We start from the raw sequence: 17,223 nt of genomic DNA on the forward strand, positions 1-17,223 counted from the left end.
TATCTCTCCAGGTATTTCAGAAATAATTCCAGAGTAATGATATTTAAAGACTCCAAATGTGGAAAAGTCATTTATAAGAACCTAACTGAAGAGTATCTCTAGGTGACAGTGATATATCCTCTGGAAAAGACACTGCCTAAGGGCAGCCTTTCATGCCTTGTTCACCACCCTCATCCCATTGTCTATATTTTTAAATCAGAATTTTCCTGTCTAAACATACCAGACTTCAGTGCTTCAAAAACATCTCAAAGGCCCTGACCCAGAAGTTATTTATTCCCTGTAGATCACGAAACCAACTTTTTCTGCAATAAAAATCTTCAGATGAGTTGAACAGTTCCCTATTTGAAGTCTTAAAGAAATAAAAACAGTAGGGGCACCTGGGTGGCTCAATCATTAAGCATCTGCCTTTGGCTCAGGTCATGATCCTGGGGTCCTGGGATGGAGCCCCACATCGGGCTCCCTGCTCAGCAGGGTGTCTTCTTCTCCACCTCTCCCTCTGCCCCTCCCCCTGCTCATGCTCTCTCTCTCTCAAATAAATAAATAAAATCTTAAAAAAAAAAAAAAAGAAAAGCAGTAACAGCTCCTGATTATCCAGAAATAGATTCACATAATGGATTATTCAGACATGGTCTGAGGGAGTCTTCCTACTATGGGAAGAAGCAACACCTGCTCTGAGCTCTATCTCTGGGTCTCAGTTTAGTGGCAGGCATGAGTACTGTATCCCATTCACTGCAAAAGAACTACATCCTAAAATTCACTCACATATTCATTCAACTAATTATTATTGAACACTAAGTTTTAGGCACCAAGATAAAGATTTAGTAGTCTCTACTTTAAGACATTTACAGTTTAATTTCATTTTCATGTGAAAATGTACTGTCAATAAAGGAAGAATAGAACAAAAAGAAAAATGAATATAAAAACCTTCGGAATCCTACTTAAAGGAAGATGATTTAACGTCACTTTCTTCTGTGTCTTTTTTCTTAGAACTCAAGCTATTATTAAATATCAGACCTTGGAATAACTTTCTAGCTAACTTTCTGATAATTTTTAACATTATTACAAGATAATACTGTTAAAATTTGGAGCTAACATCAGATTTTGTACTATCCAATCAGTACAATTCCCTAGATATATTAATAACATATTCACTTTCCCTTTAATGGGCCACATTAACTTTTAGACTCAGACACTACTGAGTCTCTTTAAAGAGATAATTCAACACAGTAAATGCACACACACATACACACACAGGGACAGATGTTTATTAAACCATTGTATTTGCAGAGAAAACCTGGAAAATTCAGTTAATTATGTTGGTTATGTTAAAACAATGCAATTGATTATCATTAAACCATTAACATTATAAAGAATATAGAAAAATATGTATGTTTGATTTATTCATTGTTATAGTCATTTAGTATCTGTGACATGCCCAGAGTTATACCAGACATTTTGGATTACAGGATAAATATCACACACTCAGGACCCTCAAGGAGCTCATAGCCTAGTAGTGGGCATCTGTGGAGGGCCCTAGAGAAGTGGATAGCAAATAGGCACATGCAAACCCCAAGCAGTGCGAGGCAGCAGTCCTTTGTTGCAATCCAGTAAAACGCAGGTCCAAATCGGGGCACATGACAACCTACACAAAGCCAGGTTTGATCCAAAAGAACTAAGTCAGGATACAGAAAGACTGAAAGCAGCCCTAGGAAAGAGCAGAACGCTTCTCGACCACCAGCTTGGGAATAAGGTGCTGTTCTCTCAGGCACCAAGCACAGACTGGCTGGCCTGAAACCGCCTGATAGTGTCACCAGAACAGTGGGAGGCAGGGGTTAGCTACAGTGTCGGTGCCGTTTGGACCCTGCGATGTTAAGGCACTGACTGATTTTGTCAGATTTTTTGGTTCCTTTTGCTTCAGGGAAGTGGCAGAACTGAAGACCCACAGAAGGACTAAGACAGGAGACGGACTCAACATTTTAAATCATCTAGCAGCACTAATAGAAGCATGTGCAAGTCCAGGAGCCCCAAAGAGTAAGTGCTGAACTGGGCCTGTAGGAGAGGGGCAGGGCGGGAGTGCCAGAGGGGAAGATGGGGAAAGTTTCACAGAGAATTTAGGGACATTCATGTTGAGGCTTGAAAGATAAAAAGGGATTTTCAGCATGACCAAAAAATCCAGTATCACAAAGACAGAGAAGCATAAAAGAATGTGTGTGGTCCTCAGTGTGAGAATGGTAGGATGTGGGAAGTGGTGGGAGATGAAGCAGAAAAGGTAATCATGGGTCAGATCCTAGAGAGCCTTGTATGCCTTGCTGTAGAATTTTGATTTTTACACTGGGGTGGAAATGGAGAGCCATTATTGGATTTTAAGGTTGTGAAGTGATCAGATTTGCCTTGTAATAGTATTATATTTGCAATAGAGTGAAAAAAATTAACTGGAGATGATGTAAGTCTAATGCAAGAAGACCCGTTAGTGTCTTAGGTGGTTCAATCCATACTAGAAATGATGAGTGCTCAATTATACCTCTGAATTAGAGAAAAGTAGATACTTAGGATCGACAGTAGTGACTGACTGGATCAGGGCCGAGCAGAGGCATGGAAAAAGAATCAAGGATATCTTCAGATTCTCAACTTGTGAAACCAGGTGGATAAAGATGCCATAAAATAAAATCACAGTTCTATGGAGAACTATACATGAACAAAGACTAGATGCAAAAAAAAAAAAAAAAAATTGGAGTTAGGACGGTAGGGTGATTTGCTTCCCAAAACCTTTTGAGTGTTCTATTGTATGTACAAAATTGTTTGGGGCTACATCTAGGTTTAAATGCAGGCTCTGCAAATTACTAGTTTATAACTGAATAGATTAGTTAACTTCTATGGGTGTAGTCTCAGCCAATATTAATTTGTTTATAATTCCTCTTGTTTCAAAGAAGATTTAAAATAGTTTCTAGAAATATCTACAATTCAACAAAACAAAGTATATAGAGACAATGAGAAACAAAATAAATCCACAAATGCATGATTTGCAAGTCTTGAGCAAAATCTCAGACTCAGTTCTGAGCTTCCTAGCTGTCCACCCATAATGGGAGACACCATGAGTTCTGTTTATCCATTGTTAGCTAGTGACATTTCTGAGAAACTTCTCCATCGGTACTCATAACACAGATACTTTGTGAAATAGTGATCAGCACAAGAAATAACATCTGGGAACTTAAGATGATGTCAAGTATCTCAATATCAGTCAGTGTTACAACAGCTAAGCACAAATCAGCAAAAGTACTTCTATGTGGGCCAAAATAGCACAAGCTGGGTAAGGAGCTATTTCAGGGTCTGGCTGATTCCAAGAAAAAGTTTTAGCATATCTAAAGGAATCAAAAGACTGCATGTTTATTCAGGAAATCTTTCATAAAGAGCCCTCCCATAAAGTTGCTCAAGAACACAATCTCACCACCTTCCCCTCCCCAGCGACTTGATTATTGAACCACTAGTCTAACAATGGCAATTCTTGAGACTTTTCTGCTTTGATACATTAAAAAACCCACTTTTCAGAATACAAGATGCAGCATAAGACCTCATTAAAGAGGACCAACTACTACAAGAAAGGAAGTCTAGACTCACAAAAACTCTAAATACTCAAAAGATACTTCAATCCTTTTCAAATAAGCAGTTAGCTTTAAAAATGCACATTAGAATTCCTCAAAGACTGCTTTAGTAAGTTGTTTCTAATTTATATGATTGTCTACAATTTAATGCTGCCAAACACTTGAAAATTGTGTTTCCCAAATAGGTTAAATAGTTTAATGTCTTTCTTGACCCATATAAACTTGTGTATAATCTATTAATTTGCTTACTCTTCATCATACTTAGGGCATTAATTCAGAATCAGGCAGTGAGAATTTACAGAGGTTAAAACATAAAGAGTCTTAACCTTAGAATTAGGCATGTGAAGCATATGTCATTCTTTTGTCTTTGTGTTGTTTCTGTAGATTACTAAATAAAAGTTTAGTGTGTGGGAAGTGTGATAATTATTCAGTACAGAGTTTCCATAAAGTTTTACGAAGTATACATTTCAATGTAAGACTTTCTTAGTGGTTAAGAAGGATGAGGGAAGAGGTAGATTCCAATGCTATTCTTTATAACTTCAAGTCTGCCCTACCCCGTACAGCTAAGATACCTCTGGATACATTTATTTATGACTAAAGATTTTTTTTTTTAACAACATAATGGTTCTTCTTTAGTCACTGATACTCTTGCACTGCAGTAAAGGTGTTACATCAGCAGAATCAATGTCATTGCCATGGGAAAAGAATGTGATGACACTCTTGTGCAGCCAAACAAAAGAACTGTAAATAAGAGGCTGAGAACAGTGAATAAGAAGAAAAAAGAGCTTAATTCAAACTGAAAAATACTGTTAATACTTGAATTTTGAAGTATAAATGTCCATTAATTAGTTTTTACAGTATTGTTTTCATTTTATGACTTTTGATATTTCTTAACTAATATTTACAAAATGTACATGATCATAGGCTAACTTTAAAATGACTTTTGAAAAATAAAATAAAATAAAATGACTTCCGAGTTTTTGTAAGGCAAACCTGGAGTGATAATAAATTTTTAATAAAATTTTACTGTCAATTTCAAAATCTTATTTTTTTTGTCTTTGGATTTGAACACTGAAACACAAGCCAATGATCTATGAAATTTACACACAAAAAACCCCGTCCTTTAAGTTCTTAAAATGCAAAAATTTTAAATTACTTCTTATATAACTGGATTTTGAAAAAAATTTTGCACTGAATATGGCAATTCCTTTTTTAATTCTTTTTATTTTTATTACTTTTTTAAATTCCAGTATAATTAACATATAGTGTTGTATTAGTTTTGTTTCTACAGGAAAATTGCTCAAGCACTTACAACCAGTCCTGACTTCGGTCAGAGTGTTCCTTACATGATAGGGTTAGTAAGAGTGCAGCTCTCTGATAAAGTCCTAATGGCCAAAAGAAGCCGCAGAAAAGTATTCTGGGGGGCTACTCGTCCTTTCACATTAAAGAGAGATAGAGCCAGAGCTTAACAAAGCATTGTGTTCTTGATCCTTTCTTTCACAAAATACTCAGACAGATGCAGAACGGGAGTCAGCAATGTGAAATTGTGGTTCCTCAACTGAACTAGTGATTTTTTACTGTGACTTTAATGTTCCTCTAATATCACAAGCCCTAATGAGAAACTGTGTAAGTGTATTAAAAAACCGTGATATGCAATGTCAACCAACAGACAGAAGGAGAAAGGAGGAGGCAATGAGAAAGCAAAGCAAAAAAAAGAAATGTTTTTATTTTGAACCCAAAGTATTTGTCAAAAAGTTGTGCCTCGTCTAAACAGAACAATGGGATAGGTAAAGCCAACTCTTTTGGATTCCTTTTTCAGAAGTAGCTTCTTCCTAGGGGCGCCTGGGTGGCTCACTCGTTAAGCGTCTGCCTTCCGCTCGGGTCATGATCCCTGGGATCGAGCCCCGCATCGGGCTCCCTGCTCCACCGGGACCCTGCTTCTCCCCCTCCCACTCCCCCTGCTTGTGTTCCCTCTCTCGCTCTCTCTCTGTCAAATAAATAAATAAAATCTTTAAAAAAAAAAAAAAGAAGAAGAAGAAGTAGCTTCCTGGCTTCTCTCTGGAAGAATGGAAAAATGATGGGGCTCATCAGAATTTCTCAACCTCAGCATGATTGACAATTCAAACCAGATCATTCTTTGCTGTGAGGAGTGTCCAGGGCATTATGAAATGTTTAGCAGTCTCCCTGGTCTCTGCCCACTAGCTCCCAATAGCACTACCACAATCGTGACCCCGCAAGACTGCCTCCAAACACTGCAGAAGTGCCTCTGGTCAAGAACTACAGTATTTTTAAATTTTTCCTTAGTTCCTTTGAGCTTTCCACCTGAGAGAATAGACTACTACACCCAGAAACATGATGTCTGGTAAACCTTTCTTTCCTGGCAACTTCCTCCTCTTGTGGTATATTTTATTAAATATTTTGCCCAGAGGTCCATTTATATACCTCTTTTAGTGCTATCTTTAATATTTTTAAAGATACTATATTTAAAGAAATAAAGATAAAAGAAACGTAACTCAGTGATAGAAAGTCATTCTACACGAATTCTTCCTTACCTCCCCAGGAAACTGTCATAAAAAGCAGCCAAAAAGTAAAACAGTAAAAGGGAGGTTAAAGACCACCTCAAAAAAGCAAAGAGTAACACACAACAAGGAACGAAACCCATTATTTCTCCCATCTCAAAAAAATCCAATTCTCTTCTCTACAGCTCCTCCCACTCCCAGCTACACAGCACCTTTTCTCAGCACTTTTTCTTTGCTCGATTTGCAACAACACCCTTCAAAAGACTGAACTAAACTGTCTCTAATCCTCCTCCCATCTCTCTTAACCTAGTCCCTTCAGACCATCACGGCCACCACTACAATTAAAGCACCCTTGTCAGGGTTTGCAGTCACCTTCACATTAATAAATCCAGCGGCCATTTCTAAGCCCTCACCCTCACCTTTCAGCAGCATTTAACCCAGCTGATTATTCCTCTCTTCCTTCACACGCTTTCTCCCTTAGCTCCAGGACCCCACACTCTCTTGATTTCCCCCTTCCTCATTAGTTATTCTTTTTTTTTAAGATGTTATTTATTTATTTGACACAGAGAGACAGAGAGAGCACAAACAGGGGAAGCGGCAGGTAGAGGCAGAAAGAGAAGCAGGCTCCCCACTGGGCAAGGAGCCTCATGCAGGGCTCAGTCCCAGGATCCTGGGATCAGGTCCTGGGATCATGACCCAAGCTGAAGGACTAGTTATTCTTTTTCAATCTCCTTTACTGGTTTCCTCCTCTTCTCCCCTTCCTTTTAATAACACAGAAATCCTGGGTTCAGGTCATTTATCTCAATCTGCACTCACTTCCTGGTGAGTCATCCAGTCCATGGTCTTAAATACCACCTTTGTGCTGATGACTCCCAAACCGCCTCTCTCCCAGACTCCAGATTCATATATCCAACTTCCTACTTGTCACCTCCACTTGAATATCAAATAAATGTTTCAAACCCAAATATGTCTAGAAGTGAACTGCTGATCCTTCACCCTAAACTTGCCCCATCCACAATTTTCTAATACCATTGATGCAACTCTATCTGATTAGTCGCTCAGGCCAAAAACTGTGCAGTCATCCATAACACCTATCTTTCTCTCACCCTCCACACACTGTTAGTTCAGAAAACCAGATTAGCTTCACCTTCAAAATGCATTCAGTATCCTTCCATTTCTCATGTCCTTCATGGCTTTCATCCTAATGGATGCCACCAGCACCTCTCAACTGAAATACTGCAAACACCTTACTGGTCTTCCAGTTTCTCTCCTTGCACCTATAGGATATTCTCAACACAGCAGCCACAACAATTCTTTTAAGATGTAAGTCATGGGACACCTGGGTGGCACAGTTGATTGGACGGCAGAGTCTTGGTTTGGGCTCAGATCATGATCTTGGTGTCCTGAGATTGAACCCCACAGCGGCAGCGGGATCCCTGCTGGGCATGGAGCCTGCTTAAGAGTCTCTCTTCCCCTCCCTCTGCCCCTCCCCCTCGTGTGCTCTCTCTCTAAAATAAATAAATAAATCTTAAAAAAAATAAAATAAAATGTAAGTCTTATCATATTTCTCTTCTGTTAAAAACCTGCAGTGGTGCCCATTTCATTCAAGGTTAAAGTCAAAGTCCTTTATTTTACTTTATTAATAAGCTAGTGATTTTTTTAAGTAATCTCTATGCCCAATGTGGGGCTCGAACTCACAACCCCAAGATCAAGAGGGCTCCACTGACTGAACCAACCAGGCACCCTCAAGATAAAGTCCTTTAAATTGTCTAAAGGGCCTAAAGGAATCTGGTCCTCCCTCATCTTCCTGGCCCCCTTTCCTATTTCTATTCTCCTTTCTAATTCCACTCAGCCTCCTCTCTGTTTATCAAACATTCCAGGTAGACTCCAACCATTGGGTCTTTGCACTGGCTTTTCTCTTTCTGGAAGGTTATTCCCCTGCCATTAATAACTACTTAACCTTCTCCAATATTACCTTTCAATTAGGTCTACCATAACCATCCTATTACTACCTACAGCTGACCCTCTCCTTCATCCCATTACCAGTGTTCCAAATCCCCCTCACCGGGCTCTATTTTTTTTCACAGCACTTTTCAATTTTTAATATCAATGATTTGTTTATTATATTTACTACTCATGTCTGTCTTCCCTATCTAGAATGGAAACCTCAAAAAGGTCCATTTTCTTCTCTGGTAAGTCCCTCAGAATTGTACTTCACACAGAGTAAGTGTTCAGCTAATATTTGTCAAATGAATGAGTGAAATAAATTGGACTAATACCCCACCCTGAAATAGAAGGATCTTCTTTTTTTTTTTTTCTTTATCCTTTTTCTCACTTTCCTGCACATCAAAGCACTAGTTGGGCTGGGGGGGAGAAGGGAGTCTTTGGTAGGAAGGAATAGATAAATACATCTGGAGAGGTTTTTACTGAAAGATTTTAGGTTTTAAGGGACTTTCTTTCTTTTCAGTTTCAGCTATGACGTCTCGGGCCATTTGGGGGATTTTAGGACTTCCATGTTCTCTTTGCCACTCTGATTTTTAGTTCAGTGGGGCTTCTAGTTGGAAGGTACCTTCTAAATTAAGAGAAACAAAGGGGCTAGGGATGAGGATCAAAAAAATGGAAAGGAAACAGGCTGCTAAAAGAAACTCCAGGAAAACAGGAAAGGAGAACTTTAGGTTTTCAGTCCAATTTACTAAAGTAGGAAAGAGGGCTAAAATTCAAGGCCAGTACGAAGATTAGTAAGGAAATTTGTGAACTAGAATGTTCCTTATATTCCCAGGAGACTGAAAGTGGCAGAAAGGGTTCAAGATAACTGTATAAATAAGTAAATTAATCCCATTGTAGTGGAGGGTTTTTTAAAAAAATATTCTTCCACATGCATCTCCCCTCATATTTACATACCACAGAGAGTGTCTCTATCTCCCAAGATAGAGATGCAAAAATAATAAATTACAGATATATTCATTATCTAATGCTACGCAACAAATTACCCCAAAATTTAGTGGCCTAACCCAACAATAACATCCAGAAGCAGCTTGGTTGGGCAGTTCTGGGTTAGGGTTTCTCATGAAGTTTAATCAGATGTTGACTGAGGCAATGGACAACTGAAGGCTTAACTGGGCTGGAGGATCTGTTTGCAAGGTAGATCACTCATATGGCTGGCAAGTTGCTGCTGGTTCTTAGCCTGAGGCCTCAGGTCCTTCCCACGTGGGCCTCTCTACAGGGATATTTGAATGTTTTCACAATATGGCAGCTGGTTTTCCCCAAAGTAAGCAAGATAAGAAAACAAAGGTTACACAAGAGCAAGGCAGAAGCCACAATGCCTTTTGTACAATGTAGCCTTCTACTATACTTTGCTGGTCACACAGGTCAGCCCAGATTCAGTGTGAGAGGGGAGAATGTAAGGGTGTGAATACCAGTAGACAAAGGACATTGAAGCCATCTTGAAGGCTGGCTACCACAACAGTCAAATGGCTTGTCACATGAACAGCAAAATAATCTCAATTCGTCTTAGAGTTGACTTGGATGCATCTTTTCCTGCTTCAAAAAGTGTGATCATTTGTTCACCTTGTTTTGCCTCCCCATCTCCAGAGAGCCCTAAAACCATTGTATAATATCACCTTAGCATCTGTGAGCACATTTCTTTGTTAATAATGTATTTTTAATTTTAAAAGTGGATTGCAAACAATAAAGTTGTGACACTTCTAAGGAAAGTATAAGAAGATATATCATCCTCTTGATTCAGCAGGAAAAAAAGGTGATGATTTACCTTTCTACGTTAGACTTAATAAACCTTGACAGAAATGAACAGATATTTAAAATATTGGATGTAGACAAAGTAAAAAGAGTCACTGGACTTAACCTTCTAACTCTATCCACAGTACACAATTTACTCTTAGACCTCAGGAAAGCACCTAATGTCTTTGTATCTCAATTTCCACATATGTAAAATGCAAAAAATATCCATTCACATGTATAAAGAGTGAAGTGTGAATATAAATTAGGAACTGAGCTCTATTATATATATGTAAATGTATATAATGTACGGAGATATAGATCTAAATAGATATAGATCTGCACTTACACAGAATATGTTTTTAGAAAGAGTAAACTTGGGGCACCTGGGTGGTTCAGTTGGTTAAGCATCTGACTTCGGCTCAGGTCATGATCTCGGGGCCCTGCATCAAGCCCTGAGTGGAGCCCTGCATCAAGCCCCATGTCCAGCCCAACCTTGAGCCCCACCTCCTCAGGGTCCGCACTCAGTGGGGGTCAGCTTCTCCCTCTCCCTCTGCCCCTCCCCTCGGCTCACGCTCACAAGCTCGCTCTCTTGCTCTCTCTCTCTCTCCTCAAATAAATAAATGAAAAATCCTTAAAAAAAGAGTAAACTTGGCCAAATTTAAAATATATACATCTTGACTTTAAATTATATACATGTATACATGTATATATAACATAATATATACATGTATACATATATACATGTACACACACATATATATACATACAATCAAGATATAAATCTTGGCTTATATAGAATATGTATTTACAAATAATAATCTTGACCAAATTCCTTACAAACACTATTCCTATGTGGCAGCATCACTCACCTCTTTATCATTCCTCTAATAACTCTATGAACACTGAGCATTCCTCCTAACTCTAACATACTATGACTCTCAATAGTATGAAAAAGAGCTGATGTCACAAACACATTGTGTTACAGTATCACTAAGGGCCAGATCCATTCTTAGTTACATAATCCCTGAGGTCCTACCAGCCTTGCTAGCCTCAAAAGAGAGCCTTGGAGTACAAAGAAAGAGAGGGAGGGAACTAAACAAAGCCCTGACATGACAAAAATTCTTAGTATATTCTCAGTATTAATCCTTGGCAAAGAAGCAGGCAGTTTGGAGGTGGAAGAAGGCAGTGGAGAGCTTTAAAATAATTATTATTTATATCTTCCCTAAATACCATGGCACTTTCTAGTCACAAATACTTAGGGAGCAGAAAATCATCCAAAACACCCCATTCCCCCCCACCCCCTGCCAATATCTCCACAGTAAGATCAGAGACCCAAGAGCATTCTTTCCTTCCTAACTGGCTGTCAAGCAGTTCCCTCCAACAAATGGCAGTTTTTATCATTAATTCTTTCATGCAGCTTTCATCTGTGAGGTCTGTAATCCACAAGAACAACCTAATAATGATTAAGTAAAATCAAAGTGATCTTTTAAAAGCCTGTATGCTTTGTTATAAATGCTTCACAAGTAAAAGATCAGTCAAAAGCATAAAGGTACCCTGAATTGAACTTCCTTTGTGCTTGAATTAGAGTGTTTCTTTTGGAATACTCTCACATCAGGCTTCCGCTTCTCTTAGCAAAATCATGGATTGGCTGATATTGTCTTAGAGGCTTTCCTATGTCCCCTTTCCCACCATCACTCTTCTTTCAGGGACTCCTTTCTGTTACCTAGGAGTCCCTCCTGCTGCTTTCCGCATTCCGCCTACCACACACTCATGGTCCAGACTCTTCATTTATAATTCTCCTTTCTAACGTTACAGTATGTATTTCCAAAGACTCAATTTCTTTGAGAGTTTTTCTAGGTGGCCAACTAACCCAATAATCTTTACCACAATGTTGAATTAGTACTCATTCTCTTTAGAATTGGTTTTCAGACAGAAACTTCTAGAAATTCTATCAACATCTCAGCCCAAAATATTGTAGGTATTTTGGTAAGCAGTAGGAGAGGACACTTGAATATAACTGGGCCTTTTAGAAAAGTGAAGTCCATTGGGTTGCTTTACTTGGCCTAAGGAGTTGATGTATATGTAGGGGCTCTGGGCAGAACCTCCCCCCCACACACATGTGCCACTTTGGCATATGGATTAATTTGAGCTGAAGGCACTTGAAACCCTGTGGGCTCAAAAGAAACTTTGTCCTTCCCTTAACCACACAGAAGAACCTAAATTGGGGGTCTTTCCCAGAATAAGGGTTATTAACAGAGATAAGTTTTATCTGAGTGACCCATCTGTATGGCACGGCAAACATCGAATTACCAAACATCTACTCTCCTTATTGCCCTGTGAAATGCATTCCTTTCCTCTGAAATTTCAGACCCCTAACTCCTTCTCTTAGTTCAGAGTGACATATATACTCATTTTGCCTGTCTTTGGAATTTCCTTATCTATGTGGAATCCCCATATGTACCTTATGAAATTTGATTTTCTCCTGTTAATCTGTTTCATGTCAATTTGTTTCATTTTTTAAAAAATATTTTACTTTTTTTTTAAAGATTTTATTTATTTATTTGAGAGAGAGAGAATGAGAGAGAGCGAGTACATGAGAGGGGGGAGGGTCAGAGGGAGAAGCAGACTCCCCACTGAGCAGGGAGCCCGATGCGGGACTCGATCCCGGTACTCCAGGACCATGACCTGAGCCGAAGGCAGTCGCTTAACCAACTGAGCCACCCAGGCGCCCAAAAATATTTTACTTTTAAGTAAACTCTACACCCAACATGGGGCTTGAAACCACAACCTTGAGATCAAGAGTTGCACGCTCTACCACCTGAGCCAGCCAGGTGCCCCCATGTCAATTATTTCTTAGTCCTGCTAGAAGGACCTCTGAGGGAACAGGAATTCTTCCTCCCCAACATATGAAAGCTGTTCTCTCTGAAATCATCCTCAAGGATAAGAAAGTAACCCCAAACATCTAATGAGTATCCATCCAGTTGGCTTCCCGCTGCACCTAAAATAAAATCTATACTCCTGTTTAGGGTCAAAAAGATCTGGCCTCTCGCTACCTGTCTCTACCTCATACACCACACTCCAGCCAAACTGGCCTCTCTTTCAAACTTGAAAATGCCAAGCTGCAACATCATTCCTGCCTTAAGACCTGCATTGCTATGTTCCAGTTCTTGGCATGCAAATTACTCTTCATTTGGTTCCCACCTCAAATGTCACCTCTTCAGACAATCTAAAGTAATCCTACAGTCACCCTCTAGCACATCATCCTATTTTATTTTATTTTTTTTTCCACAATAAGTGTACTCTTTAATCCCCATCTTCTATTTCCCCTATCCCCCCATGCACCTCCCCTCTGGTAACCATCAGTTTGTTCTCTATAGTTAAGAGTCTGTTTTCTGGTTTGTCTCTCTTTCTTTTTCTTTTCCTTTGCTTGTTTGTCCTATTTTATTTTCTTCATGGTATCATACCTGTGAATTTTTTCGTTCATGTGTTTGTTTACCTGCTGCTTCTAGGCCCCCTACTAATGTACTTACTCTTCGTTGTCTGTCATGTTCATCACTGTGTCCCTCATGTTTTGCACAGAACCTGATATGTGTTCAGTGCTCAATAAATATGTGCTGAATGAATGCATGAAGATGAATCCAAGCATAACTTAATCTTTAAATTTAAATAATTGAGAAATCCTGTACTAATATTGGAAGGGGGGACAGTGGTTAATATCACCATAACTAATGTAACTAACTTGTGTTTATAAGACTTTTATTGATCATGGACCACAGCATTTTTTCAATAAAATATTATAAATATTAGATTGATAAATATTCCACTTGCCATTATGAAAAGCTGTCCTTTTGATGAGGTATCACAAATGAATGCCAGTATTCCTTGAGAAATACTGCCAACTCATCCTATTCTTCTGTCAGTGTTAAGAAACTACATTTCCCTTTGGCCAATTTCTAGTTGTTCTAGGTATGTAGTATCTATTGCTAGGACTTCAGAAGCCAATGAGCAACTTGCTTGTCACATGCTCCAACAAATGGTCTCTTCCCCATGCAGTGTATCTAAGCAGAGAAGCAGCTCTCCTAAGATGATAACCAATACAGCATAGAATATTGTTAAACCTATGGCTTATTATCCTGCAAAGTTTACCCCAGCAGGCTGCCAAAAGGAAAAAAAAAAAAAGGCCTAGCAATTTGGTTTTCTACCAGGCAGTCCCCATTTAGCTAGTTGTAGCTTAGAAGCAGATGTCTGAGAGCAAGCAGTTCAGCAAGCCTGCAGTCAGATGCTTTTGTAGAGCTTTTTTCTTAAAAGGAAAAATTGAGGCAGGTCAATGGATTACAACTTCCTGGGCTTGCTTTTGTTATCTATAAAGTATCACCACTAAACCTGCTTTGCTAAAGTGAAACTCCAAGGCTTAAAAAAGCATCTTTCCTTCTAAAAATTAAATAAACTGGTTTAAAAAAAAAAAATTCAACATTAGTAGAGAGGGGAAAAAATACCCACAAGTCAGTAAGAGCTAAATAACATACTTTTCCCTTTAAGGAAAACATGTAGCATAAGAAAACCTTATTTTTAAAAAACTGCAATGAAATTTCTTGAAACCACACATCTTAGGAAAGTTTGATTATTAATTCTTCCAGAGGAACTGTTAACACTTAAATGACAAAACTCTATTAACCACTGTTCTTCAATTATTTCACTATCAAATTAAATTTAAGAAAATACACACAATCCTATCTTGGCATCCAAAACAAAAATTTCTTGGTGTTTTTTGGGGGGTTGGGGAGACTAAAGAGGAGGTGTCTTTTTCATCAAACCTCTTATACTGGTTCACTTCTCATTAATTTGGTCTCGTGTGTGTGTGTGTGTGTGTGTGTGTGTGTGCATGTGCGAGCGCGTGCGCGCTTCTGCCCAGGTTAATTTTAAGAGTAAGGTTGTCTCTAAGCATGTACTGTAAAACTGTAAAATTTTTTCCACTCTTCATGGACCATTTACAATCTGCAAGGTTTGGGGTGGATATGAAATGTATTCCTGCCAATGGATAGCCACATCAACAGTGCTGAAAACCAATCCTTCTGTTTTGCTCATTGGGCCATATGGTCCCATGAAAAAGGAGCTAAACAAAAGTGCAACTAATGCACCTTGTCAATCTGGGTTTAGAGTAATTATCTGATACAATGGTAAAGAAACTGCAGATAAATATATTCTCTCATTCTTCAGTCGTCTACCGCTATAAACATATACTAATTCATTGGAAGAACAAAAAATCAGGTCTAAGGCCTTTTCTATTTTACAGGAACTAGATTTTAAAGAAAATACATTGCAATAAAATTATGTATATATTATATATATATAATATATATATAATATATATATATAACAGTTTCAACCAAAATACCGGTGTTTTGTAGTAACGTCGTCCAAAAGATTAAGGATCATGGTTTAAAACCCTTTCCAGTAAGTGATTTGAGTACCCCAGAGCAATTAACAAGCAAGCTGAAGCACCAAGATAAAGTTGTGTCCCCCTAGTGACCTCTAGAGTGGAGCTAAGCTCCCACAAGCAGGACTGGGGGAAAAAGCAAGAAGCATGTCAAAGCCGAGCGCGCTGCTGTAACCTAGCCGTTATATTCAATAATGTACCGGTTCCCATCTCAGAGGGCTGGTCCTGTTTTATATAACCTTAACGCCAATAAGTCTCCGCCTCCTGGCCAAGAGGCCCATTGGGTCGAAATCCAACTTCAAGCACCTTCTCTTCCTCCTCCCGAAGTTGCTGAGTTCCGGCACCCCACCCCCAGGCGCACAGCCATCCTCCACGTGCGCGGTAAGGAACGGACTTGCACCTCTCTGCAGTGCTGCACACAACCTCTCCGCCACTGCCGGTTCCCCAGCGAGAGCGCGGGAGCGGGAGGGAGCCGGCGACCTGCGACTTCTACGAGTCCCCGCTTCAGGCGCCTGGGGCCGGTACACCAGCTCCCAGGGCGCAGCGCTCTGCGAATCCTGGGGACGCACCCCTCCGCCCCGCCCCCCTTCTGCCCCGCCAAGCCCGATGCTGCCCACGAGGCTCCCTCCCGAGTGCAGCCCTGGACCACCCCAGCAACAAGCTCTTCCTTGTCCTTTCTGCCATCGCTTCTCCTCCCCTGAACTTTCCAACTTTGGAACCCCCGGTTGCAAAGGAGCAACAGGGGGAGACTGCTCGGCCAGAGTCACTGCCCGCCTACCCAGGTCGGGAAGGGGGAAATGGAGCCTGCAGGGACTCGGCTGGTAGCAACTCCTCTTGACCACTGGGCAAAAGGAGAGGCAGACAGCTATTACCGCCTCAGGATGGAGGTTGGGAAAATGGATGCAGAATTTGTCACCCTAGGGATGAAGGGGCGGTGGGAGGGGGGAGCTTGGGAGGAGGGAATAGGAGAGACCAAGGAAAAAACTCACTCTCTCTGGCACACACACGCGCGCGCGCACACACACGCACACATGCAGCCTGTTTTCTAAAAGGACGAGACGCTACGAGCCAGGAGTCTCTTTTCTCCCCACCGCCCTCAGGGGGGAACGCGCAACAGATACCCAAGCTCTCCGAGTAGGAAAGGGGTGGGGTGAGAGAAAGAATCTCCAGGTTTCCGCAGGTTAGAAAAACGGGACAAACTCCTGTCAGAGTCTCCCTGGAGGCAAAGGGAGTTAGGTGCAGCAGCGCTGAGGTCCCTCCACCTCCTCGAGAAGGCAAACTCTTCCCCTGCAGGCAACCTTCCACCTGGCGGAGTCTGGATGTAAACAGGCAGGACCGAGGGGCGGACCGCGGGTGGGAGGTGGGATGGGCCGAGATGAGAACAGAGCGGAACTCACCCTTGCTGCTGGGGGGCTCTCTCTTCTTGGCCATCTTCTGCCCCCGCCCCTCCCCCAGACCCCCCGCGCGTTTCCTCCGGGTGCCGCCCAGCTCCCGAAGCCCGCTCGGCGGTTTCCAGGGCGAGCTCTCGCCGCGGCTCCCCGCTCAGCAAGCTCTTTGTTGCTGTGATGGCATCTGCGAGGCGACGGCAGCGGCGGCGGCGGCGGCGGCCGCCCGCCTGCGCGCTCGGCTCGGCTCGGCTCGGCGGGCGCTGGCTCCGCCGCCCCTCCGCTCTCGGCCGCGCAGCGCTGCGAGCCTCGCGCTCGCGCCGCTGTGGCCGCTGTGGCTGCGGCGGCGACTGTTGATGCTGCTGTGCCGCTCCAGCTGCTGGAGGGGGCAGCGCAGGGTCCCCGGCGCGCCCGCCCAGAGCTGACCTCCCCCTTGCCCACACTCCCTCCCTCCCCCACTCCCCCACGCCGGTGTCCCGTCTGAGCCGCCAGCTCCAATCCAACCAGTGACGGCGCCGTCATCTAGCAGCCGCTGCTGGGGAAGG

General features: G+C 41.4%; 1 protein-coding gene across 1 annotated transcript in view; it reads right to left on the bottom strand.

The window, feature by feature from the left end:
- The window catches only part of SLC44A5 (solute carrier family 44 member 5), a 342,614-nt gene extending 325,887 nt beyond the window's left edge, over window positions 1-16,727 (bottom strand). Inside the window, exon 1 of the mRNA XM_081818649.1 lies at window positions 16,691-16,727. Coding sequence (XP_081674775.1) covers window positions 16,691-16,724 — 34 coding nt within the window. The 5' untranslated portion in view covers window positions 16,725-16,727. The remainder of the gene's footprint in view (window positions 1-16,690) is intronic.
- Window positions 16,728-17,223: the final 496 nt, after the last annotated feature.

The sequence above is a fragment of the Leptonychotes weddellii genome, chromosome 4 (genome assembly GCF_054177405.1).
Source record: "Leptonychotes weddellii isolate Sample4059 chromosome 4, ASM5417740v2, whole genome shotgun sequence".
Classification (NCBI taxonomy): Eukaryota; Metazoa; Chordata; class Mammalia; order Carnivora; family Phocidae; genus Leptonychotes; species Leptonychotes weddellii.